The sequence below is a fragment of the Pseudochaenichthys georgianus genome, chromosome 9 (assembly GCF_902827115.2).
Source record: "Pseudochaenichthys georgianus chromosome 9, fPseGeo1.2, whole genome shotgun sequence".
Taxonomy (NCBI): Eukaryota; Metazoa; Chordata; class Actinopteri; order Perciformes; family Channichthyidae; genus Pseudochaenichthys; species Pseudochaenichthys georgianus.
Window position 1 is genome coordinate 45,404,997 of NC_047511.1, and position 25,600 is coordinate 45,430,596.

General features: G+C 40.1%; 2 protein-coding genes across 2 annotated transcripts in view; both read right to left on the reverse strand.

The window, feature by feature from the left end:
• Positions 1-4,216, reverse strand: part of specc1la (sperm antigen with calponin homology and coiled-coil domains 1-like a) — a 37,689-nt gene extending 33,473 nt beyond the window's left edge. Inside the window, exon 1 of the mRNA XM_034091351.1 lies at positions 4,061-4,216. The gene's annotated coding sequence lies outside the window, so the exon portion shown is untranslated. The remainder of the gene's footprint in view (positions 1-4,060) is intronic.
• A 975-nt stretch (positions 4,217-5,191) lies between these two features.
• Positions 5,192-25,600, reverse strand: part of LOC117452390 (breakpoint cluster region protein) — a 79,555-nt gene continuing 59,146 nt past the window's right edge. The window contains exons 15-27 of the mRNA XM_034090999.1: positions 25,368-25,487; positions 25,033-25,108; positions 24,661-24,765; positions 24,493-24,567; positions 23,312-23,409; positions 21,745-21,876; positions 16,638-16,697; positions 15,664-15,773; positions 12,477-12,616; positions 10,229-10,363; positions 9,206-9,311; positions 8,516-8,675; positions 5,192-6,557 (exon numbers count right to left, since the gene is read on the reverse strand). Coding sequence (XP_033946890.1) covers positions 6,468-6,557; positions 8,516-8,675; positions 9,206-9,311; positions 10,229-10,363; positions 12,477-12,616; positions 15,664-15,773; positions 16,638-16,697; positions 21,745-21,876; positions 23,312-23,409; positions 24,493-24,567; positions 24,661-24,765; positions 25,033-25,108; positions 25,368-25,487 — 1,407 coding nt within the window. The 3' untranslated portion in view covers positions 5,192-6,467. The remainder of the gene's footprint in view (positions 6,558-8,515; positions 8,676-9,205; positions 9,312-10,228; positions 10,364-12,476; positions 12,617-15,663; positions 15,774-16,637; positions 16,698-21,744; positions 21,877-23,311; positions 23,410-24,492; positions 24,568-24,660; positions 24,766-25,032; positions 25,109-25,367; positions 25,488-25,600) is intronic.

Below are 25,600 nucleotides of genomic sequence, written 5' to 3' on the forward strand. Positions count from 1 at the left end.
AGTCTTTTCTCTATTGGTTTATTTCTGCTTGGTGTAGAACAAGTCAGAAAATAGTGAACATCTCCATCCCAGTTTCTCAGAACCCAAGGGGATGATGTGGTTAAAGTGAGCTTGGTTATCAAAAACAACATCATTTTTTTCGCACTTTTTTGGGGTGAAGTGTCTCAGTGCCAGAACGACATGCAGTGGGGTTTGAACCTGTGCTCCCCTGATCCCAACACCAAGGCTCTAACCACTGCGCCACACGCCTCCCTCGACTCTGGTTGTTGTCTTACCCTAAACAGTTTGTTTCTTAAAGTATTTTCCCAAAATATAAAGCAATAATCGGCCAAACATCTCATGAGTCATATCTGAAGACCTGGATATTGATTTAGAGAGTGGGCTGAGACATATTGCTCTTTCCAAGCTCTTCCAGGAAAGTTAGGAAACATCTGTACTCACTTCTTCTTCAGAGAAAAAGACTGGAGAGAGAGGGGATTTATGAAGATACCGTAGTAACATTGTACATTTACTCAAGTACTGTACTTAAGGACGACTTTAGGGTACTTGTACTTTAATTGAGTATTTTTATGTTATGCTACTTTGTACTTCTACTCCACTATAAGCCAGTATGGTACCTTTTACTCCTCTACATGTATTTGACAAACATAACAGTTACTTGACAGACAGATAATAAGCTGAAACAAAGTATACATAAACCAGTGTTTCCCCTATATACAAATAGTTTAATTTTAATTAAAATAATAATAAGTGGCGACCCTTTTTCATTTTTGATTGTTTGTTATGTGGATTTGTAGTATTTTTGTTACTGTATGTTCAATAAAGGTGTATTTTTGCTAAATGTTGAGACATTGCCACTGTGTGTACTAGGCAGGGCCGATTTTTGGTATTAACAGGCGGTCGCCTTGGGCGCCAGATCTGGGGGGTGATGCGCTGGTAGCTCTGGGAGGGAAAAAACATTTTTGACCGTTGGCGCTCATCCAAATGTTCGGCCTTGATGTAACAACATTCATAATTAAGTAAATGTAACACCCTTTTCACCCCGGTTACACTTTTCATTTGCCCTGTACGATGGGCGCTGTAAGTGATGAAAGTTGGGGATGTTGGCTTATCAGGCGCCCGCAGCTCACAGCCAAAGTGCGAGCGTGGGAGCCAGCGAGGGAGAGGGAGCACCGGTACCGGCGCTGTTGTTATTAGAATCTAGTGCTCGCTGCGCTAACGGATATAAGAAGTAGATGTTTCTGCAACCAGGTGGAGGAGAGCTCTCCTATCAGACTGAGAGGCTCAGTGAGGTAAAGGACTCAGTGTTTAGATAAGTTAATTTTAGTCTAAGTTATCTCAGTGGGTCTCTATGTAAACACATATTTTCAAGGCACTCCTTTATAATTATTAGGATAAATAAAAACAGGTGTGAAATCATTCCAATGTATACTATAGGACAGTAATCCAAAAATATCGTTTAAAGTTGGAGAGATACAAATATATGCATAAATAAATAAAGTAAAATAAGTTAACTAGGTCAAATAAGATATGAATGAACAACAAAAATCAAATAAGCTACATTTATTTGTTATGTTCATATACTTATTTGATTATTAAAATGTAAACTGATCTTTTTCATATGGGTGTTTTAGAGTTGTACCCCCTAGATCAGGTCTCTAGTAAGTGTGTGCTCAAAGTGCACCAGATTGAAGCATTTTTCTTTAAAATGTTAAAACAAATCTTCCCGGGGGGGGGGGCATACCCCCAGACCCCCCTAGAGGATGTGACCACCCTCCAATTCAAACATGTTCATACAATAATGAATACATTTGAAGCTATTTTGAAGTATATGACCTATGTCAATAAGTTTCTGTTTTTGTAGTGTATTTGCCTTTTGTAGAGATTTTTCATTTATTCTTTATATATAAAATCTCGCCTAGGGCAGCAAATTGGCTAGAACCGGCCCTGGTACTAGGCCTCAAGAGCCTTTCTTGTGCTGACACATTGAAACAAATTGGCGGGGCCCACTTCGCACGTGCACACACTAAAAAATTCCACGCGCTCCACGCTCACATTATGCTGGGCCCACGTGCCTTAGCACCGCTGCTATGACTCCATCCTAGGGGAAACACTGTAAACTGATAACTTAATACTAATAAACAAATAAATAACTAATACTTTTTAATTTACAAAGTAGTTAAGTCTAGCTCTACCTTTACCAGCTTTAATAAACACATTAATGCAGTACATTTTTTGAAATGGGACATTGCGCACAATATATTTTGAAGCTAATACTTTTGTACTTTTAGTTGAGTAACCTTTTAAATACATTACTTTTACTTGTAACATAGTATTCCTCCACTCTGGTACTTTTACCCAAGTACATGATGGGAGTACTTTTCCCACCTCTGCTTTTGGTATGTTAAATATATGTACATGCCAATACTTTTGTACTTCTACTAAAGTAAGATTTAAGATGCAGGGCTTACACTCTGGTACTTTTACTTAAGTTAAATATCTACTTTTTCCACCTCTGTGTGAGATATGCCACTGACAAGCTGCACCATCAGCCCATTGTTGACTTTTCTCAGGGGGCAAATTTACATTGTTCCAGGCTACACCTACATTAGCATCAGCCTTGCTAACGTTAGCAGTTACAGTTTGTCATTAAAACACACAAACACATACTTTAAGAAACAAACTGTTTAGGGTAAGACAACAACCAGAGTCTAGGGAGTTGAGACATGTCTGTTTTAATACGTTAAGAGACCAAATGGATACTTTAAACCATGGTAAAACTAAAGGAGATAACCTCAGCTAGCTGTTAGCTTTAAGGTCAGGCATGCAGGGAATTTCAGTAATTGCACTTCCTGTTTGAACGTGCGCTTTTCAAAACAAAAGCACCGATCTCGACACGTAGGCACAACCTTTCAAAAACGTTCCCTTCAACTCTAATAATTAGAAAAAACTCCCAAAGAATGAGAACATTTACACAAAATATGAAAAAACACTCATTAGAGATAGAGAAAAAGTTAATATAGATGTGTTTTACGCAATTTCTGTATCTTTTGCAGCACAGATTTAGAAAAATGTTATCACAAGTTAGTTCCAATTATCCAATGCAATTAGGGAAATGTATATATAAGTATAAATCTATGTTGTGTAAAATAACATCATATAGCTTTATACTTTCTTACACACAAGTGTCTTGATGTTGTTTATCCTTCCTATAACTTACTCGACTGCTCCTTTGACTCTTAAGCTTCAGGTGTAAATTAGGTGAAAAACATACCTCCAGTTTTGAAAGCTACACAAATGCAATAAAGGAAATGTGAATAAATGTATAAAACTTTGTTGTGTATGTTTATTTTCAAATGTGTCTTGCTTTTGTTTATCTTCCCTAACTTGTCCCTCTGCATCTTTGACTCTTAAGCTTCTGTAAGGTGCAAATGGGTTGGACAACATACCTCCAGTTTACAGAGTTAAAAGCTTTAAAAACCTAGCCTTACCAACATTATTTTCAAAAATAAAACTTAAGCTTATCTTTGAAAGATGTAAAATTAGAAATGTATAACAGATTTAAAACCATTGCTGAGAATAATAAAAAGATTTGTGAAAAAAATGACAGTAAAAAAAGCTGTTATTTAGGCAATTCATTAAATATGAATTGCCTAGAAGAGAGACAAAAGCCCAATACATCAAAAATATATGATAAACACCGAGTTATTTTGACACAGATTAAATAATAAATGTCTAAACGTCAACATAGACATTTATTTTGAAATGTTACGTACATTACGTCAACTGATTTTTCCACCTTGACAGTTGACCAACAATCTAATGTAATGGTTAAAAACAAAGCATACCAAGCAATTTAAAACAAACACATATACAAACCGAGTCTTTGTAGTTAAAATCCCTTTAAAGTAGCTTTTTTCGTTTTCTTTTTCACTCATTAAATCCCCCACAGCTGTCAGAAACAAATGGCAAAGCTAATGCTAATGCTAGGCTAACAATGTTAGCATAGCCGGCTAAAAGAAAAAGGCAAGTGTCAGTTAAGCAGATAAAACGCTCATACCTGATGTTTCTCCTTGTTTCTGCTGTTTGATACTTTGATAAATGTCCAGAGATTATTCCTGGTTGTGTCTGGTATTTATAGTGAGTTCACAGCAGCAGCGGATCTCTCTGCTGGCAGCAGCCGGATCCTCGGCCCCCTCCTCCGGTTGCATCAGCATCTCCCACCACCCTCTTTAACAGGGAGGTGGGAGAAACACATATTAAATACTTCTGAGTATTAGGACTCAAGTATTTACTCAAGTGCGCTCTATAATTTCAGTGTGAGGTACTCTAGCAGTGTTGGAAAGAAACTAAGTAACCTTACTCAAGTAATGCAATTAAAAAGTAAATGGAGGTAATTGTGCAATGTTGAAAATAAAAGTACATTAACTCTAGTAATGCACACCACCTTCTTTAACCAACTGCTTTCACAGGGAGACACTTCACTGGCTGCAGGGCAGGAGAAACACATATCTACAAAATACTAAGTGAGGAAAAGTAACCAAGTACTCAAGTATTCACTCATCTCCATTATTTAAATGTGAGGTAGCAGTGTTGGAAATAAACGAATTGACCTTTACTCAAGTATGCACATGTAAGGTAATGTCCAGTAATGCACACAACCCTTAACAGGGGAGACTTCACTGGCTGCAGGAGAACACATATACAAAATACTCCTGAGCAGTGAGGAAAAGTCATTACTCAAGTATTCACACAAGTAATGCACTCCATTATTTAGTACTCTAGCAGTGTTGGAAAGTATCGAAGTAACTTTACTCAAGTAATGCAATTAAGAACAGATTTGAGGTACTTTTGATTGAGCAGTGTTGGAAAGTAACTAGTACTCAAGTATTTACTTAAGAAATGCAATATATTATTGAAATGTGAGGTTATTGAGCAGTGTTGGAAAGACTCAAGTCATGTACTTGCACACACAGGTATTCATGTGAGTATAATTGTACTCTTCTTGAGTATGTCCATGTTATGCTACTGAATACTTCTACACTAATACTAGAATTTGAAAGCAAATATTGTGCTTCTTCAACCGCTTGTATTGTAATTGCATCAGCAACTAAACATCAACAGAATAATTGTGCACCGACTGTATTTTCACCAATAATAATAATGTACAAAGAATGAAACATTGCAAGAATAATGTTACCCAGTCTTTATTTACACAATCATACATACAAGAAGTCTCATCCTAAGAATCACTAACAGTTATTGCTTTTTATTTTACATAAGCCTTTAGGGATAAGGATTGTGCCAGCAAGTGTTTCAATACTTGCAGTGATTGGGAAAAAACCATATTAATGCAAGAACCCAGTGTATTTTCAGTAACACTATAGGTACATGGATGATAACCCTACGCCAGGAGACTTGAATATGAGTGAATAACTGTGCCTTAAATAGGTCCTAAGAGGAAACATTTGGTATTTAAAATCCAGGTGATTTTATTCCGACAGCAGTGTGGTTTTGTCCTTTTAAAGGTGGACTACAGAGAAGGAATGCAGCAGGAAGCAGCACATATACAGAATTAATTAAAGAGGCCCCATCATGTTCAGGTGTATATCAGTATGTAGTGCATCTACTGTGTCATGTCTTGTGGAGCGCTAGCCAATAAAAGTGTGTGTTACATAGTGATGTTACTATGTTCTGGAAGTAAACAAGGAAGTCAAATGGAGGCGTTACAGGGATTTGTGACTATTTAGATGCATAAAAACCTGTATAATAAACGACAGGAATGAAGAAAAAAAAAGCATAATAGGGCCTCTTTAAAATCAGACATCAAACATGGAACAACATATTAAACATACAGACAAAAACATTTGAAATTAAAATTATACACAGCACAGCATTCATTACATGTCCTGGAATGATTAGCCTATTCTTCTCTGTACCACGTCCATATAAAGCCCTCATATCGACACACACCACCAGAAGCAGCTGCAAACTGAATAAGCTCACTATACAAATCATATACCTGCACACTTTAAAAGGTAAGGTCAACATGCCTGCACGTTGCTTTGTGTAACTACAGTTTTCAGTCTCGTATTTTTAAAAAAACTGTACAAAATGAAGGTAAACATTTAGGGTAATGTTTGGTCATCAGCAGGGGACACATTGGCACAGGTGAGCTTTATATATCAGAAATAAATCTTAATACAGCAGAAATCCCTCCTCTGTGAATATGGAGCTAATGTGCACAGTGGAACAGAACAGCAAATCATTTTAAATTAAAAAAGGGATGATACATTTTGTCCTATATCTTCTTCTGACAGCAGGCTGTGGTGATTATGGCTGTTTCCAGTTGAATGTGTTGCTGAGTCCACCTAGTGGCCGCATGAAGCAGTAACACAGCAGCGTCCGCCTCATTAATCCTCAGATATTCAGCCTGTGCACAGAATAATCAGTGCACCATGTTCCCGTTATACTTCAGTGGTGAAGAGGAGGCTTTGACGCTTGCTGTCGGGGGTTGGGATGCCCTCCAGCTGAAGGAAGTAGAGGAGGACTTGAACCTGGGGACACAGAACAGGAGATCAGAGCCTAAACAAGTGAAACATGTCCCTGTGTAACTTATCAATATAGAGCTGCATGTATGAGTCCAGCACCTTGGAAATATCTTAAGTACAAACCTTAGTAGATAAGAAATGTATTGATACCAGAGAAAAGAGTAAAAGAAGCAGAGGACAAATTCTGATATAGTGATAGGTAAAATGACACAGGATAAGAAAGAAGTGGAAACAAATAGAAATAACATAACAAAGCTTTATATATGTATTCACCTTTCAGTTATTACATAGGGTGTTTGCACATATAGTATGGTGTGTGTCATTGTACTAGACTATACAAAATATATTAATGTATGAATAAATATAATTGCAGAGGATACAGAAATTCCACATTTTACAATGTTTACAATGTTTACTATTGTTCTGAAATCTTTTTCTGCCTCTATTTTCCCTCAAGTTCAAACCCTCTACCTGAGTTTTGATATAGTCATTTTAAGACTAGAAAATCTTCTAAAGGGTTGTGTTGAGCTAGATGCTTTTGTTTTGAAAAGCCTACGTCCACACAGGTACAATAACTGAAATTCCCTGGATGCCTGACTTTACGGCTAATAGCTAGCTGAGGTTTTCCCCCTGTAATCATCTGGACGTGTTTTTGGGTGCCTGAAATAAGGGCTGTGGTTAACACAAGCTGAAGAGATTTAAAAGTTTTGTTCTACAACATAAAATACGTCACCCACTGGTGGATTTAAAAACGTCAATTGCTATCAAGTGTCTAGATGAGACGACTAAACATCATCACGCCCAACATTAGCCGCCTTTAGCTTAGCGGTGGTGACGTGAAGTCATGTGACCGTGCTGTAGTTCCTTTATAGCCCAACATTAGCCTCCTTTAGCTTGGTGGTGGTGACGTGGAGTCATGTGACCGTGCTGTAGTTCCTTTATAGCCCAACATTAGCCTCCTTTAGCTTAGCGGTGGTGACGTGAAGTCATGTGACCGTGCTGTAGTTCCTTTATAGCCCAACATTAGCCACCTTTAGCTTAGCGGTGGTGACGTGAAGTCATGTGACCGTGCTATAGTTCCTTTATAGCCCAACATTAGCAGCCTTTAGCTTAGCGGTGGTGACGTGAAGTCATGTGACCGTGCTGTAGTTCCTTTATAGCCCAACATTAGCCACCTTTAGCTTAGCGGTGGTGACGTGAAGTCATGTGACCGTGCTGTAGTTCCTTTATAGCCCAACATTAGCCGCCTTTAGCTTAGCGGTGGTGACGTGAAGTCATGTGACCGTGCTGTAGTTCCTTCATAGCCCAACATTAGCCACCTTTAGCTTAGCGGTGGTGACGTGAAGTCATGTGACCGTGGCTGTAGTTCCTTTATAGCCCAACATTAGCCGCCTTTAGCTTAGCGGTGGTGACGTGAAGTCATGTGACCGTGGCTGTAGTTCCTTTATAGCCCAACATTAGCCGCCTTTAGCTTAGCGGTGGTGACGTGAAGTCATGTGACCGTGCTGTAGTTCCTTCATAGCCCAACATTAGCCACCTTTAGCTTAGCGGTGGTGACGTGAAGTCATGTGACCGTGGCTGTAGTTCCTTTATAGCCCAACATTAGCCGCCTTTAGCTTAGCGGTGGTGACGTGAAGTCATGTGACCGTGCTGTAGTTCCTTTATAGCCCAACATTAGCCACCTTTAGCTTAGCGGTGGTGACGTAAAGTCATGTGACCGTGCTGTAGTTCCTTTATAGCCCAACATTAGCTTTTGACTTCAAAAATCATAACTTGGTGTTAATATGTGGAGATTATCCTGCTGAACTAAACGTGTAAGCATCATAAACGTTTGATTGACACAGAGATTATTTTCTGAAATAACCATTGGCTTTTTATCGAGGGAACAAGGGAGATGTTGCCGTCAGGGTCGGCCTACACAAATCTATCATCCCTGCATCACTCTATATTCTGTCGCGTTGTACCTGACACATGACCTCCAGAGACCAGCTGTCGTTCATAGAGATGGGCGTGGAGCTGCTGGAGAGTTTGCTGTCTTTCTCTGACGGCCGCAGCAGAGTCGGGCCAAACACGGTGGCCAGGTTGTGCAAAGACATCTTGTTGACGCCCTCGTTCTCAGTCACCCTGCAAGAACAAAGCAGAACATTGTCAATGAGTCAACAGACAGCTTGAGAGTTGAGTTTCTATCCAATCCAAACATACAAAAGCTTTTATATTGGGTTTGCCATAATTTTTACATCCATAAAAGTGATATAGAACATTACTTTAGCACTTTCAGGACAAGTATTGCTACAAATATGAACTTTTAACAACTAATAGCATCATATTTATGTTGTATTCTAAATATGTAAAGACAATAAGTCATAATTTGCCTATTAGCTGTCAATTAATGATGCTTTTAAGTTTTCTTTGATCGCTAGGCTAGCATGTGACAATGACCTTGAAAATAGCCATTACCGATTTACATGTACCAATTACTGAAAAATGGGTAACATGCTTACCAAAAAACTAAACTAAATCAGACAAATACAAGACAGAGGTGTATTACAATAAAAACAGTTAATTTGTGGAATAATTTTGAAAAGGAAATGAATGTGCAATATGCCTAACAGATAAACAAAAATATTTATATGAGAAATATAACCATATATTACCGCTTGAGGTGGTCGAGCAGGAAGAGGAAGGTCACCAGGTTGGCCTCCGGTAGAGACAGCAGCAGGTTCAGCATGCAGCTCTCTTTCGCCTCCCTGTCAGACAGCGCTGAGGGACAAAAACACACGAGTCAGGTCCAGAATCATGTCTGACAAGTCCTGACAAGTCAAATTTGAAAGTCTGGATTTAACAAGTCCCAAGTCAAGTCCCAAGTAAAGACAGGCAAGTCCGACAACCAAAAGTCTAAGCAATCACGTGTCAAGTCAAGCCTGACAAGCCAAAACCAACCAATCTCAAGTCAAGTTCCAAGTCAAGACAGGGAAGTCCGAAACCAAATGCCAATTAAAGTCTTCACCAGTCGAGACTAGAGTCAAAAGTGACAAATAACTATTCAAGTCAAATATCAAGTCAAGACTGACACATGCTAAGTCTAAACTAACAAAGCTCAAGTCAAGTTTCAAGTAACGACCCATGTTGAAATGTAGAAATTCAAAGTCAAATTCCAAGTAGTGTCAAGTCCCAAGTCATGTTCTAAGTCAAGTCCAAGGTCAAGTCAGCAAAGTCCTGGAAACAAAGTTCAAGTCAAGTCGTTACAAATCAAAAACCCACTAATCCTCAAGCCATGTTCCAAGTCAAGACTGACAAATCAAGTTCCCAGTGAAGACAGAAAAGACCAAAGTCACATTTCAAGTCAAGAATGGCTCAGGCTAAGTCTAAACTACCAAATCTCCAGTGAAGTTCCAAGTAAGACCCAAATTGAAATGAATACGTTTAAAGTCAAATCCCAAGTCAAGGCAGCAAAGTCCTGGAACCAAAGGCCAAGTCCAGGCGTTACAAATAAAAAAACGGACTAATTCTCAAGTCAAGTCCCAAGTCGAAACGTACAGGTTTAAAGTCAAGTGCCCGGTCAAGACTGACGAGTCACATTTCCTGTCCAAAGTATTGTCGAGTCCCAAGTCAAAACGTACAAGTCTGAGTCAAGTTCCAAGTCATGTCGACTGGATGATAATGAAGTGTTGACTGACCGATGCCTCCAGCGAAGTTTGGGTACATTTCGTCGGTGAACAGCGGCTCCGGCAGCTCTCTGAAATACAGCTTCAGCGTTCCAGCGATGGCGTTCACGTCCATCTCCCTCATCATGAGAGACACGTCTCTGTTGTCTGCGGGGAAGATGAGACAACAGTTACTAAACGAAAGGCCAGCACTCTTGAATCCTTTGAAAAATCTCTCAAACTCACGTATTCCCTCTAGCTTTCAAACTCTTCCTCGCACTTGGATTAGGACTATACGGTTTACTGTATGTTTTTTGTTTTCTTTGTACTGTTTCTGTTCCTGATTTTATGTAAAGCGTCTTTGAGCACCAGGAAAAGCGCTATACTTGTGCAAATACTTCGTTACTGCACTTAAGTACATTTTTCTGCTATCAGTACTTTACTCCACTACTTACTTTTCTGACAACTTTTTACTTTGACTTCTTACATGTAGAACTCAAATACCTGTACTTTCTACTTCTCACATGTTGAACTCAAATACCTGTACTTTCTACTTCTTACATGTTGAACCCAAATACCTGTACTTTCTACTTCTTACATGTTGAACTCAAATACCTGTACTTTCTACTTCTTACATGTAGAACTCAAATACCTGTACTTTCTACTTCTCACATGTTGAACTCAAAGACCTGTACTTTCTACTTCTTACATGTTGAACCCAAATACCTGTACTTTCTACTTCTTACATGTTGAACTCAAATACCTGTACTTTCTACTTCTTACATGTTGAACTCAAATACCTGTACTTTCTACTTCTTACATGTTGAACTCAAATACCTGTACTTTCTACTTCTTACATGTTGAACTCAAATACCTGTACTTTCTACTTCTCACATGTTGAACCCAAATACCTGTACTTTCTACTTCTTACATGTTGAACCCAAATACCTGTACTTTCTACTTCTTACATGTTGAACTCAAGTACCTGTACTTTCTACTTCTTACATGTTGAACTCAAATACCTGTACTTTCTACTTCTTACACGTTGAACTCAAATATCTGTACTTTCTACTTCTTACATGTTGAACTCAAATACCTGTACTTTCTACTTCTTACATGTTGAACTCAAATACCTGTACTTTCTACTTCTCACATGTTGAACCCAAATACCTGTACTTTCTACTTCTTACATGTTGAACTCAAATACCTGTACTTTCTACTTCTCACATGTTGAACTCAAATACCTGTACTTTCTACTTCTTACATGTTGAACCCAAATACCTGTACTTTCTACTTCTTACATGTTGAACTCAAATACCTGTACTTTCTACTTCTTACATGTTGAACTCAAATACCTGTACTTTCTACTTCTTACATGTTGAACACAAATACCTGTACTTTCTACTTCTCACATGTTGAACCCAAATACCTGTACTTTCTACTTCTCACATGTTGAACTCAAATACCTGTACTTTCTACTTCTTACATGTTGAACACAAATACCTGTACTTTCTACTTCTCACATGTTGAACCCAAATACCTGTACTTTCTACTTCTCACATGTTGAACTCAAATACCTGTACTTTCTACTTCTTACATGTTGAACTCAAATACCTGTACTTTCTACTTCTCACATGTTGAACTCAAATACCTGTACTTTCTACTTCTCTCATGTTGAACTCAAATACCTGTACTTTCTACTTCTCACATGTTGAACTCAAATACCTGTACTTTCTACTTCTCTCATGTTGAACTCAAATACCTGTACTTTCTACTTCTTACATGTTGAACTCAAATACCTGTACTTTCTACTTCTTACATGTTGAACACAAATACCTGAACTTTCTACTTCTCTCATTTCCCAAACAGCTGGTTCCTTTAGTCTGAATGTGTGTCTGGTGCGTGATCATTATTCTTTAGAGTCATTGCGTGCCTATTGATTGGAACACGATCCGTGTATCCATCACTTCCTGGTCTTCTCTAAAGAAGAGGGACCGATGGAAACGTTGTCATGTTGCCGTTGGTCACCATGGAAACATTCATTAGCTAACAATGACATTATTGTTCTATTAATATAAAGGGAGGTCAGGTACTCTTTAAAACAGCTGCTAGCTATGGGTACTTTTTACTGAAGTACACTTCAAAGCCTCTTTACTTTTACTTGAGTAAAGAAGTTTAGTGAGTACTTCTACTTTTACCAGAGTATTTTTAAACACTTGTATCTGTACTTCTACTTGAGTAAAAGTACTTTTGCCATCTCTGGTTATCAGTTTGAACTCACTTGAATCAAATGCTGCCTTCAGGGCCTGGATGTCCGTTGCGACGCCAGAGACTCGGTAGATTCCCACCTCGTCCATCCCTCGCCTCTCGATCTCCTCCACACACTGCCTCACGATGAGAGGAACCTTCGAGCGCTCCCGCCTGGTGAGGAGTGACACAGAAACATGTTTTAAAAAGGGAATAAGGGGCTTGTGATAGATTGAATATACGCCATGTATGGTGGCTTATATATATATATTATATATGTATAAAAGCATCCAAGAATTGACTTCTAAATAAGAGAAACTAAGTCAACCTTCAAAATAAGAGCTATCAAGAACTAACTTCAAAATATGAGCGACCAAGAACTGACTTCAAAATAAGAGCTACCAAGAACTGACTTCAAAATAAGAGCGACCAAGAACTGACTTCAAAATAAGAGCTACCAAGAACTGACTTCACAATAAGAGCGACCAAGAACTGAATTCACAATAAGAGCGACCAAGAACTAACTTCAAAATAAGAGCGACCAAGAACTGACTTCAAAATAAGAGCTACCAAGAACTGACTTCACAATAAGAGCGACCAAGAACTGACTTCAAAATAAGAGCGACCAAGAACTGACTTCACAATAAGAGCGACCAAGAACTGACTTCACAATAAGAGCGACCAAGAACTGACTTCAAAATAAGAGCGATCAAGAACTGATTTCACAATAAGAGCGATCAAGAACTGACTTCAAAATAAGAGCTACCAAGAACTGACTTCAAAATAAGAGCGACCAAGAACTGACTTCAAAATAAGAGCTACCAAGAACTGACTTCACAATAAGAGCGACCAAGAACTGAATTCACAATAAGAGCGACCAAGAACTAACTTCAAAATAAGAGCGACCAAGAACTGACTTCAAAATAAGAGCTACCAAGAACTGACTTCACAATAAGAGCAACCAAGAACTGACTTCAAAATAAGAGCGACCAAGAACTGACTTCAAAATAAGAGCGATCAAGAACTGATTTCACAATAAGAGCGATCAAGAACTGACTTCAAAGTAAGAGCTACCAAGAACTGACTTCAAAATAAGAGCTACCAAGAACTGACTTCACAATAAGAACGACCAAGAACTGACTTCACAATAAGAGCTACCAAGAACTGACTTCACAATAAGAGCGACCAAGAACTGACTTCAAAATAAGAGCTACCAAGAACTGACTTCACAATAAGAGCTACCAAGAACTGACTTCACAATAAGAGCGACCAAGAACTGACTTCAAAATAAGAGCTACCAAGAACTGACTTCACAATAAGAGCGACCAAGAACTGACTTCACAATAAGAGCGACCAAGAACTGACTTCACAATAAGAGCTACCAAGAACTGACTTCACAATGAGAGCTACCAAGAACTGACTTCAAAATAAGAGCTACCAAGAACTGACTTCACAATAAGAGCGACCAAGAACTGACTTCAAAATAAGAGCTACCAAGAACTGACTTCACAATAAGAGCGACCAAGAACTGACTTCACAATAAGAGCGACCAAGAACTAACTTCAAAATAAGAGCGACCAAGAACTGACTTCAAAATAAGAGCTACCAAGAACTGACTTCACAATAAGAGCGACCAAGAACTGACTTCACAATAAGAGCGACCAAGAACTGACTTCACAATAAGAGCGACCAAGAACTGACTTCAAAATAAGAGCTACCAAGAACTGACTTCACAATAAGAGCGACCAAGAACTGACTTCACAATAAGAGCTACCAAGAACTGACTTCACAATAAGAGCGACCAAGAACTGACTTCACAATAAGAGCGGCCAAGAATTGACTTCAAAATAAGAGCTACCAAGACCTGACTTCAAAATAAGAGCTATCAAGAACTGACTTCACAATAAGAGCTACCAAGAACTGACTTCACAATAAGAGCGACCAAGAACTGACTTCACAATAAGAGCGACCAAGAACTAACTTCAAAATAAGAGCGACCAAGAACTGACTTCAAAATAAGAGCTACCAAGAACTGACTTCACAATAAGAGCGACCAAGAACTGACTTCACAATAAGAGCGACCAAGAACTGACTTCACAATAAGAGCGACCAAGAACTGACTTCAAAATAAGAGCTACCAAGAACTGACTTCACAATAAGAGCGACCAAGAACTGACTTCACAATAAGAGCTACCAAGAACTGACTTCACAATAAGAGCGACCAAGAACTGACTTCACAATAAGAGCGGCCAAGAATTGACTTCAAAATAAGAGCTACCAAGACCTGACTTCAAAATAAGAGCTATCAAGAACTGACTTCACAATAAGAGCTACCAAGAACTGACTTCACAATAAGAGCGACCAAGAACTGACTTCACAATAAGAGCGGCCAAGAATTGACTTCAAAATAAGAGCTACCAAGAACTGACCTCAAAATAAGAGCTCCCAAGAACTGACTTCAAAATAAGAGCTCCCAAGAACTGACTTCACAATAAGAGCTACCAAGAACTGACTTCACAATAAGAGCTACCAAGAACTGACTTCACAATAAGAGCGACCAAGAACTGACTTCACAATAAGAGCGACCAAGAACTGACTTCAAAATAAGAGCGACCAAGAACTGACTTCAAAATAAGAGCTCCCAATAACTGACTTCACAATAAGAGCGACCAAGAACTGACTTGAAAATAAGAGCGATCAAGAACTGACTTCACAATAAGAGCGATCAAGAACTGACTTCACAATGAGAGCTACCAAGAACTGACTTCACAATAAGAGCTCCCAAGAACTGACTTCACAATAAGAGCTCCCAAGAACTAACTTCAAAATAAGAGCTACCAAGAACTGACTTCAAAATAAGAGCGACCAAGAACTGACTTCAAAATAAGAGCGACCAAGAACTGACTTCAAAATAAGAGCGACCAAGAACTGACTTCAAAATAAGAGCTACCAAGAACTGACTTCAAAATAAGAGCGACCAAGAACTGACTTCAAAATAAGAGCGACCAAGAACTGACTTCAAAATAAGAGCGACCAAGAACTGACTTCAAAATAAGAGCGACCAAGAACTGACTTCAAAATAAGAGCTACCAAGAACTGACTTCAAAATAAGAGCTACCAAGAACTGACTTCAAAATAAGAGCAATCAAGAACTGACTTCACAATGAGAGCGTAAAGTAGAAGTAGTAAGTAGTGAATAGATGAAACAAACTGAAACTCACTTAGTAACGACGTTGATCTTCACTCCGAAGACGCCGGACTGTTTTCTCGAAGGCATTCTCTTCAGACTGAACTCTCTGCTGGTGAACTTCATCGAGAGCTTCACCTCCACCTGAAGCGAGAAGAGAAACATGGAGGAACATGTCAGCTGAGAAACAGAAGCATGTGTAGCTCCTGCTCAGCAGCACACTCTACAAACAACTCGACAAACAATCATAAACTCAGTATATTATCATATTGGTAATGTTGAGTTCATCTAGCACTATTCAGCATTTTATACCACTTTTGCAATAATAAATACTCAAAATAGTTGAATTATTTAACACTTTAATCACAAAATTAGGCGCATAATTGCCTCTTAATGTCATCGTATTTCTTTCCCTTTACTTTCCCCTTAACCTCCAGAAAGGCCGCTGAAACCCGGAAGCCGATTTGTGTTAATTATTTGCAAAAAGGGAAACTCAGATGCTAAATGGTTTCCTTTAGCTTTCCCTGACTTTTTTCTAGCTTTCCCTTAACTTTCCTTTAGCCTTCCCTTAACTTTCCTTTAGCCTTCCCTTAGCTTTCCTTTATCTCTCCTTTAACGTTCCCTTAGCTTTCCCTGACTTTTTTCTAGCTTTCCCTTAGCTTTCCTTTAGCCTTCCCTTAACTTTCCCTTAGCTTTCCTTTAGCTTTCCCTTAGCTTTACTTTAACTTCCCTTAGCTTTCCCTTAGCCTGAGTTTAGTTTTCCTTGAGCTTTCCCTTAGCTCTCCTTTAGCTCTCCTTTCGCGTTCCTTTAGCTTGCCTTTCACATTCCCTTAGCTTTCCCTTAGCTCTCCTTAAGGTATCCTTTTGCTTGCCTTTAACGTTCCCTTAGCTTCCCTTAGCTTTCCCTTAACCTGAGTTTAGTTTTATCTTAGCTTTCCTTTAGCTTTCCCTTAGCTTTAACCTAACTCACCCTCCTTTTACACGGTTGCTTTAAAAAACAAACCTTACCCCATTCATGCCGATGACCGCCCTCTGCCAGTCTTTGTTTTGCAACGTCTGAGGATCCAGCTGAAAAATAAAACAAGAGACAAATTAAATTTCCAGTTTAACTAATGTCGATCCTCTTCAGACATATTGTGCCAGGTAAGGGTTTCCTGCTCCATGCCCTCCCTCAGCCTCACATAAACATAAAGTCCTTAAGACCGGGTGTGTCAGATCTATTTTAGTAACCGGACTAATGCCAAACTGTCAGCCTGTCTGAGTGATCAGGCATGAGAACCGGGATAACATCATGTAGTCGCTGAGCACTGAGCAAAATGGCAGATGTCTTTTCAACCTTAAACAAACATCAAATCTCATTCCCGAGATACTTTGTTTAGTGAAAATTAGGTTTCTTATGTTGTATTTTCAATAAAAAGAAATAGAGGTAGTACAATGTGGCTTTCAAAACTAAAGGAATACATCCCAACAGATATTAAACACAGTGTATACCAGAAATAGTTTTTTGAACATTGCCAGAAAATAAGAGGAAGCAAAAACAAGATTCTCCGTATGAGACACTGGTGGATATGGTAAAAAAAATGAAAGCAATAGATATCATAATAACACTTTGCCAGTTGATTACTGACAGTGGGACAATATGTTTTTATATTACAAGTTTTATTAAGTTATTTGTTAAAAATCTCAAATGAGGCAATTTGTTATTAGAAATGCGCCAAATGGCATCGATACCTAAATGGAAATGTGAGCATAAAAATAAATGAACTAACAGATATCACCATGAAACTTCCCCACTTCCTTACTGACATTAACACAATAACTTTTTATATTGCACGTTTTCTTAAATGCTGTGTTGTGAATATGCAAATGAGGTATCATGTAATGCTAACTTCTGGTGAATTAAGGAGAAATCGACAGACACAGATAGACAAAGTAAGCAAAATATACTCCTTAATGTGGATTTCGTATATTTTCTCTCACTGGTCTGAAAGAAGATATATCATGGAAGTCAAATAGGCTGAAATCAGTTGCAGCATCCTTTCCAACGAGCTCCCGTGGCGCTTTACCTTGGGTCTGATCAGTCTGCTGCGGACTCTTTCCCACAGACGGGCCCCTGTGCTCTGGGTTTTCCTCGGAGTCGAGTCTACTTCTTCCTCTTGCCCAATACAAGCATCAGCAACACTCTCATCCCCATTAGGAATACCCTCACTCATACTTCCTCAACTCTTACAATGTCACTTTTGACAAAACAAAGCACTGTTCCTCAGATAGCACCAAAGTAATTCCCTCTGATCACATCGCCTTTAACGATCTCGATGATCTTCTTTGACGCCGCTCTGCAGAATCTCTAGATATCTTCCGCTCATCTCCACGTCTCGGCATTGTTTTCCTCCTTTCTGTCCAGGGAGATGAGAACAAAGAGAGCCATGCAGGCTGCTGACCACGCTGTGTTGTTCTACTTCCCTGCTGGATTTGTGGGATTAACTCCAGAGAATCCCCTCCTACCCTCATTACCGTCGAGCGGCTGCCAATGAGAGGAGAGCCGGACGCTAATCTAAACTCAGGTAGCATGAACAGGATTAGTTAACTCTAACACCAGACTTAGTCACATCTCATATAACCCTTATATTTCCCCAAAGGCTCTTCTTTCTACGGCTGGTCATCTTTTATTTTCAGGTCTTAAGGTACTAATACAATCTCCCTCATCAGCACAGTACAGGTTCAGGGTGTGTGCAGGAATCCTGAAGTCAAATGTAAGACCTTGTAAGACCTGTTTTAAGTCCCTTTCCATAAGACCTCATCGCCACTTGGAGTTCTAACCGGTTACCTTGGCGACACACTTTACCTCACATTGACTATATACAGTATTGATTGTCCTTCCTCCTTATCTTCCAACCATTTGGACGCAGACTTGCATTTTCCCATAACGATGTTGTTTAGCAACCGGCGTAAACGGAGCTTCGCGCTATCAAGCAGTGAGCGTGCGATGTTCTGTTCAGATGACGTCAAACCCAACGGGATGCCATCAATAAACTACACAGAATCACACTACACACCTACGCCATGACTACATTCAGGCAGACTGTGGAACACAACCTCTCTGGACCATTTATATACTTATTGAAAACAAGCTACAAAATGTAATACCTTGGAAAATGCCCTTTAATACTTTTAATAGCCTTTATCTTCGCTAAATTGATTTATCAACTTTTAATACTTTTTAAGACCCCGCGGACCCCCTGAGGTTATTCCATATTATTTGAGTTTAATTGAAGTACATATGTTTCTTTATGTTATTAAAGTATATCTTGGATTTTCCAGCTGTCCCATCTCTTTGTAACTAAAATATGTTGCTTTCATCCAATTCTTGATTCCAATTAATTCCAATTCTTTAAAGAAAGCAAAGAAATATAGAATTGTTTTAAACAAATAATTGTTTTATTTATATATTTTAATCGATATATATTTTGTGTAGAATTTCAAATATTTTAATTATATGTATTTATTTAATTTATTATATTGTTCATATTTTTAATTAGACTTTTTAACTATTGTTATTGTTTTCCGTTTAAAATTGTATTATACATATTTTCATATTTTGTATTAATATTGTTTTTATGTACGTCTAATTTGCGCACGTTAAAACTATTATTATACATTTTTCTAAAATTGAATTGCTTTTGTATTTCCTTAATTATTCTTCTAGAACAGTGCTTCTCAAAGTGTGGTCCGCGGTCCGTGAGCGCCCCCTAGTGGTCCGTGAGTATATTGGTAACATTTCACATTTGAAACAAATAAATACATTTAAGTTTTCCGCACTCTCGCGGGAATATCTCCGCAATGGAACGAGCTTAAGTTTCACTTTCGATTGCATGATATAGCCCAGATAAATACCTTCATCACACATGTTGCCGCTTGTTTGTAGCATTTTCAGGCGATTTGCAAAAAACGATGTGTTTTTGGATATTTCTGGAGTTAGGTGGTCCGCGAGTGTTTTCTTATTGGTTAAGTGTCCTTGGTATGAAGAAGTTTGAGAAACACTGTTCTAGAACAATGTTATGATATTTAATAATAATAATTTCTTACTTATTCCTATTTCTTTTGCATTAGTTTTATAATCAATATTGTTCTTATGTTTATTTAAATAGTATTTAACGTAGTCTTTTTTAATTTCATGTTTTTAAACGTTTTATTTTCATGTGTGTTAATAACTCTTATAAACCGTCACCTAACAGTAACACTTACTTGTTGAGTCATGTTGTCATTCCTCAGACCCTGAGCCCCCCAAAGGTAAAAGCAGTCTCCATTATCCAAACACCAACAAAACAACAAAGGGACCAACGCGACCCCACAGGTCATGAACAGTGTCTCCAGGTTTCTGACCGACTGTCCAGCAGAGAGAGGGTTTCTCTGGCTGATCAAAGAGCATCTCTCCCCCGTCTCCCCCTCATGAGGAAACAACACACACACTAATCCCCCATCAGGGGCCTCATGCTGACGGGCCCTACGGGAGGACTGGTTCTCCTGAGGGTCAGTGAACGCGTCACAGTTGACAGACAGCCGTTGTGACTTGTGGCTGTGAGTGAGTGAGTGTCGTTCTGATCGGTTGGGAGTTGGGATAGGTGTGTGTGTGTGTGTGTGTGTGTGTGTGTGTGTGTGTGTGTGTGCGCATGTGTGTGTGTGTGTGTGTGTGTGTGTGTGTGTGTGTGTGTGTGTGTGTGTGTGTGTGTGTGTGACTGTGCTTCTCATGCCTCTTCTTTTCACGTATTTATTAGCATTGTTTCCAGTCACTGTAGTGAGGCTTTATGTGTGAGTGTGTGAGTGAGTGAGTGAGTGAGTGAGTGAGTGTGTGTGTGTGTGGTGTGTGTGTGTGTGTGTGTGTGTGTGTGCGCATGTGTGTGTGTGTGTGTGTGTGTGTGTGTGTGTGTGTGTGTGTGTGTGTGTGACTGTGCTTCTCATGCCTCTTCTTTCCACGTATTTATTAGCATTGTTTCCAGTCATTGTAGTGAGGCTTTATGTGTGTGTGTGCGTGTGTGTGTGTGTGTGTGTGTGTGTGTGGTGTGTGTGTGTGTGTGTGTGTGTGTGTGTGTGTGTGTGTGTGTGTGTGTGTGTGTGTGTGTGTGTTGTTCTGATTGGTTGGGAGTTGAGATGTGTGTGTGTGTGTGTGTGTGTGTGTGTGTGTGTGTGTGTGTGTGTGTGTGTGTGTGTGTGTGTGTGTGTGTGTGTGTGTGTGTGTGTGTGTGTGAGTGTGTGTGTGTGCCTGTGAGTGTGTGTGTGTTGCGTTTGAGTGTGTGTGTGTGTGTGTGTGTGTGTGTGTGTGTGTGTGTGTGTGTGTGTGTGTGTGTGTGAGTGTGAGATTGAGTGTCGTTCTGATTGGTTGGGAGTTGAGATGTGTGTGTGTGTGTGTGGTGTGTGTGTGTGTGTGTGTGTGTGTGTGTGTGAGTGAGTGTGTGTGTGTGTGTGTGTGTGTGTGTGTGTGTGTGTGTGTGTGAGTGTGAGTGTGTGTGTGTGTGTGTGCATGCGTGTGAGTGTGTGTGTGCGTGTGAGTGTGAGTGTGTGTGTGTGCATGCGTGTGAGTGTGAGTGTGTGTGTGCGTGTGTGTGCGTGCGTGCGTGCATGTGCGTGTGAGTGTGAGAGTGAGTGTCGTTCTGATTGGTTGGGAGTTGAGATGTGTGTGTGTGTGTGTGTGTGTGTGTGTGTGTGCGTGTGTGTGCGTGCGTGCGTGCATGCGTGCATGTGTGCGTGCGTGCTAGGGAGTGACTTAGTTCTTTGTTGTGTTGGCGTGGTTACAGCTGACAAGTTCTTTCTTGACTTCAAAATGTGTTCTCAGTTCAGATTTTAAAGTTGGATTCTGAGAATAAATGTAATTCTTTCGAAAGTCGACCTTCGTTTTGAGAAATAACAGCGACTTGACTTCATGTCTCCCGTTGTCCCTCCTCTCCCATAGGAACGCAGTACGATTCACACGGGGTCGATATTCAGTGTCAGAATATAGAAAGAATAGCCAGAAAGCGTTTAAAAGTGATCGCACCTTTCAGCCCCGTTGATCGGGCTCGAATCAGGCGAAGTATTTCCCTAAAACCCGACGAGTCATTCTCCGCCTCCGCCTCCGTACCTTTATTTGCCCCTTGGCGATGATCCTGTCGGTGACCTCCGCCTCCTCTCTGCTCTGCCGGCTCTTGTTGCAGCACTTCTCGTAACAGAGCAGCCGCACCGTCTGAGAGCCCTCCAGCTCGATCTCAAACTCCTTCAGACGGGAAACACAAACATGTCACTGCAGGTTTCAGACCGGAGCACAACGAAGGACTCTCATTTGGACCGCTGGACCGTTTGGCTGAGCGTCCTTGGGCCTTTGGTAATATGCATTTAACATCTATAGGAAACAGGCCTTTAATACTTTATATCAAGTACTCTCCCCGTGTTACCTCAATGCTTTGTTTTTCTCACAAGATTCAAATCTCAGAGAAGATCCGTGATGAATTGAAGCCATGTTTAAATTAAAAGTATATCAAAACTCTGCAGTTGAAGTCTCATTCATCCAGTCGTATTCTCACTCCTCTACAAAAAATATGCATTTTATCTTAAAACGTCTGTATTTAAAATACGTCTGCACGAATAGTCTCAAACTTGTGAACGCACTTCTCGTCCAAAGCGTTTAAAATAGTGCAGTTTTAGGAAGAGGGTTTCAGATTGCACGGTACAATTTATTTTTATTTAAACCCTGCCCCCATGTACTTCAATTCCTCAGGAGGACTCCACCGAAAACATGACTGAAAAAAAGAAATGCCATGTTTAAATTGTTTACAAGAAGTGCCTGCACAAGTGGAGAACTATTTATGGACAAGTGATTTAAATAAATAAAATAGTCACGTTTTAACGGAAAATGCATGTTTTTTGTAAAGTGGTGATCAGACGACTCGATATTTGAGACTTGGTGAAAACTGCTGTTTGTAAGATAATATTTACACGGCCAGATTTACTTCACTTCCGCAACTTGGATGGTGGTGGGGGCCACATAATGTATGTACTGGCCACCAGGGGGCCACAGATTCACTTGGAACACACACACACACACACACACACACACACACACACACACACACACACACACACACACACACACACACACACACACACACACACACACACACACACACACACACACACACACACACACACACACACACACACACACACACACACACACACACACACAGCATGTAATTGTAGTTGTCTAACTTGAACCTAGCTAAGAAACTCTGCTGTTCCTCGGCGCCGCTCCACCTCCCCCCACAGCAGGCATAACAACAGCCGGTGTTTCTTGTGAGTGTTTCCCCGGGAAACAAACACTATACACACAAACGCGTAACTGATTATTTTTGCAGTATTTGGCTGCCAAACAAAATCATGTACGCAGCTCGTGACGTAACTAGGAGTCTAGTGGACGGCATCAGTACTACAAGTAAAAAATAAAAAAAACGTTTTTTTTTTTATATTAATTACGTTGTTCATAAATTAATCTGAGGGCCGCAGAAAGAGGAGGTGGCCCCATTTGCCCATCCCTGGCTTAAGGTGACCTGAGGTGAGTGCTTGATATACAGATGGTGAAGTATTCCTTGAAAGACACACAGCGGTGGATTCTGATCTCACTCCTTCACTTTCTCTCCGCTGTCTGCTCTCACCTCGTTCCAGTTGGGCTCCGTCGAGTCTCGGTAGACGCGGGTCTTGGCTTTGTTGACAAAGTATCCGAAGGAATCCACCTCCAGAGAGCAGTACAGGTCTGGTGGGGGCAAGCAGAGGCAGCTTCAAACATCTGAACAATAAAACCCGCGGACAGCTTTAAAACACAGATATTTAAAACAAAAACTGTCCTTTAACATTAATACGTCTAAGTTTTAAATAGTTATATCTTATCACTTTATTCTGCGTGTCTTATTTGAAATGATACCAACAAAAAAAAGCATTTGCACAACAAGCAATATCCTGTAAAAATAAATATTCTGCATTCCTGAGGCCAACAGTTAAATAAAAACAGCGGCAAGACTGAAGCCTGTTTGCACACAGCAGACAGAGAGGTTCCTGTCGTGTTCAATAGGCTTTAGTGCAAGTGGTCTGCAAAGGCTACGATCCTCGAGTTCCCTCCAACGCCTCCATTGGACTCCTTTGTTTACTTCTACAACAAAGTGACATCACTATGTAACACTGAACATTAAAGCATGGAGACATGTCCCAGTAGAGACACTACATACTGATATACACCTGAACATCAGCAGGAGAGGACTCTTTAAAGTAGAGACACTACATACTGATATACACCTGAACATCAGCAGGAGAGGACTCTTTAAAGTAGAGACACTACATACTGATATACACCTGAACATCAGCAGGAGAGGACTCTTTAAAGTAGAGACACTACATGCTGATATACACCTGAACATCAGCAGGAGAGGACTCTTTAAAGTAGAGACACTACATACTGATATACACCTGAACATCAGCAGGTGAGGACTCTTTAAAGTAGAGACACTACATACTGATATACACCTGAACATCAGCAGGTGAGGACTCTTTAAAGTAGAGACACTACATACTGATATACACCTGAACATCAGCAGGAGAGGACTCTTTAAAGTAGAGACACTACATACTGATATACACCTGAACATCAGCAGGAGAGGACTCTTTAAAGTAGAGACACCTGAGAAATAGCATTATATGTCCTCTCTAGGAGAATCTCAAAATCAAACAAACCACTGATTGTCTCCTGGCTACCTTTACTCGGTGAGGACAAAGTAGAGTTTGATCAGCGAGGATGAACTCATAATAATCTAGTACAAACCAGGAGAATAAATAAGCCACTCACTCAAGCTCTGTTTCAGCCCCGACGCAGAGTGCACGATGACGTTCAGGAAGCCGTACAAACCGGAAGATTCATCATCTGTGGAGGAGGGGGGGGGGGGGATTCACGTTGGGATGAGATACAAACCTGCAGGTACAGCTTGTCAACAGGACAACACATCGTGAGTGGTACCTTCTTTATTCATGGTCATTGGGATGGAGTGCACCGTCTGCAGCTTCACACACGAGTTGGTGAGCATCTGCAGCTCCAGAGAGGTCAGGGAGAAGCTCTTAAAACCTGCAGGACACAACGAGGTAGATACAAGTTTATATAACACTTCCATGCAAATATATTAATGTCTATCTTTGCATAAAATACATGAGAAAGGGATTTGATCAATTCATCAAGATATGGCAACTGCCCACCAGCTGAATCCAGGCGTTTTTAGTAGAGCTATTAAACGAAACTAAACACAACATGGCCGACATAGACTTCTGTAATGTGGTTTAAAACTTCAAGCGAGACACCCCGATATGATATTAACACTGCGTCTGTAAGACTCACACTTCTTCTGCTGCTCTCGGACGATCTCCCTCCACTCGGCTCGCTCGTAGTCCGAGGAGATGAGGAACATGAAACCCTGGAAGACATTAAGAGAGGATTTAATGTGGATTATTGTACTGCACACTCATGCTGTGGTGTCCCGCTTCCCACCAGCAGAGGGCAGCAGACACCAAAGTTAGAAGTGATGGAGGAAGATATTCCCATTGATGTTTTACAGGGATTAAAGACCTTTGAATATCTCTCTCTGAGGGCGAGACGCGAGAGGCAAAAACACCTTCTTCATGCACTGGTTTTATGAGCGTGTGGGCTTGTTTCCTTCTTTCTCGCCTCCTCACCTTTCCGTTTCTGCTGGCCACTCTGAAGGCCATGGTGGGCGACATGAGGAGCAGCAGAGACTCCTGCTCCGACAGCTTCTTCCTCAGGCGCTCCATCACCTTCACTCCTTTGGTGGTTCTCTGCAGAGCAACAGAACCAAGTTCATGTCATATAAGGACCAGTATTTATTATTATTTTACAGTTTCATTATTTTATCAAGTGTATTTACTGTATAGTGTTATTTAGTCTTCTT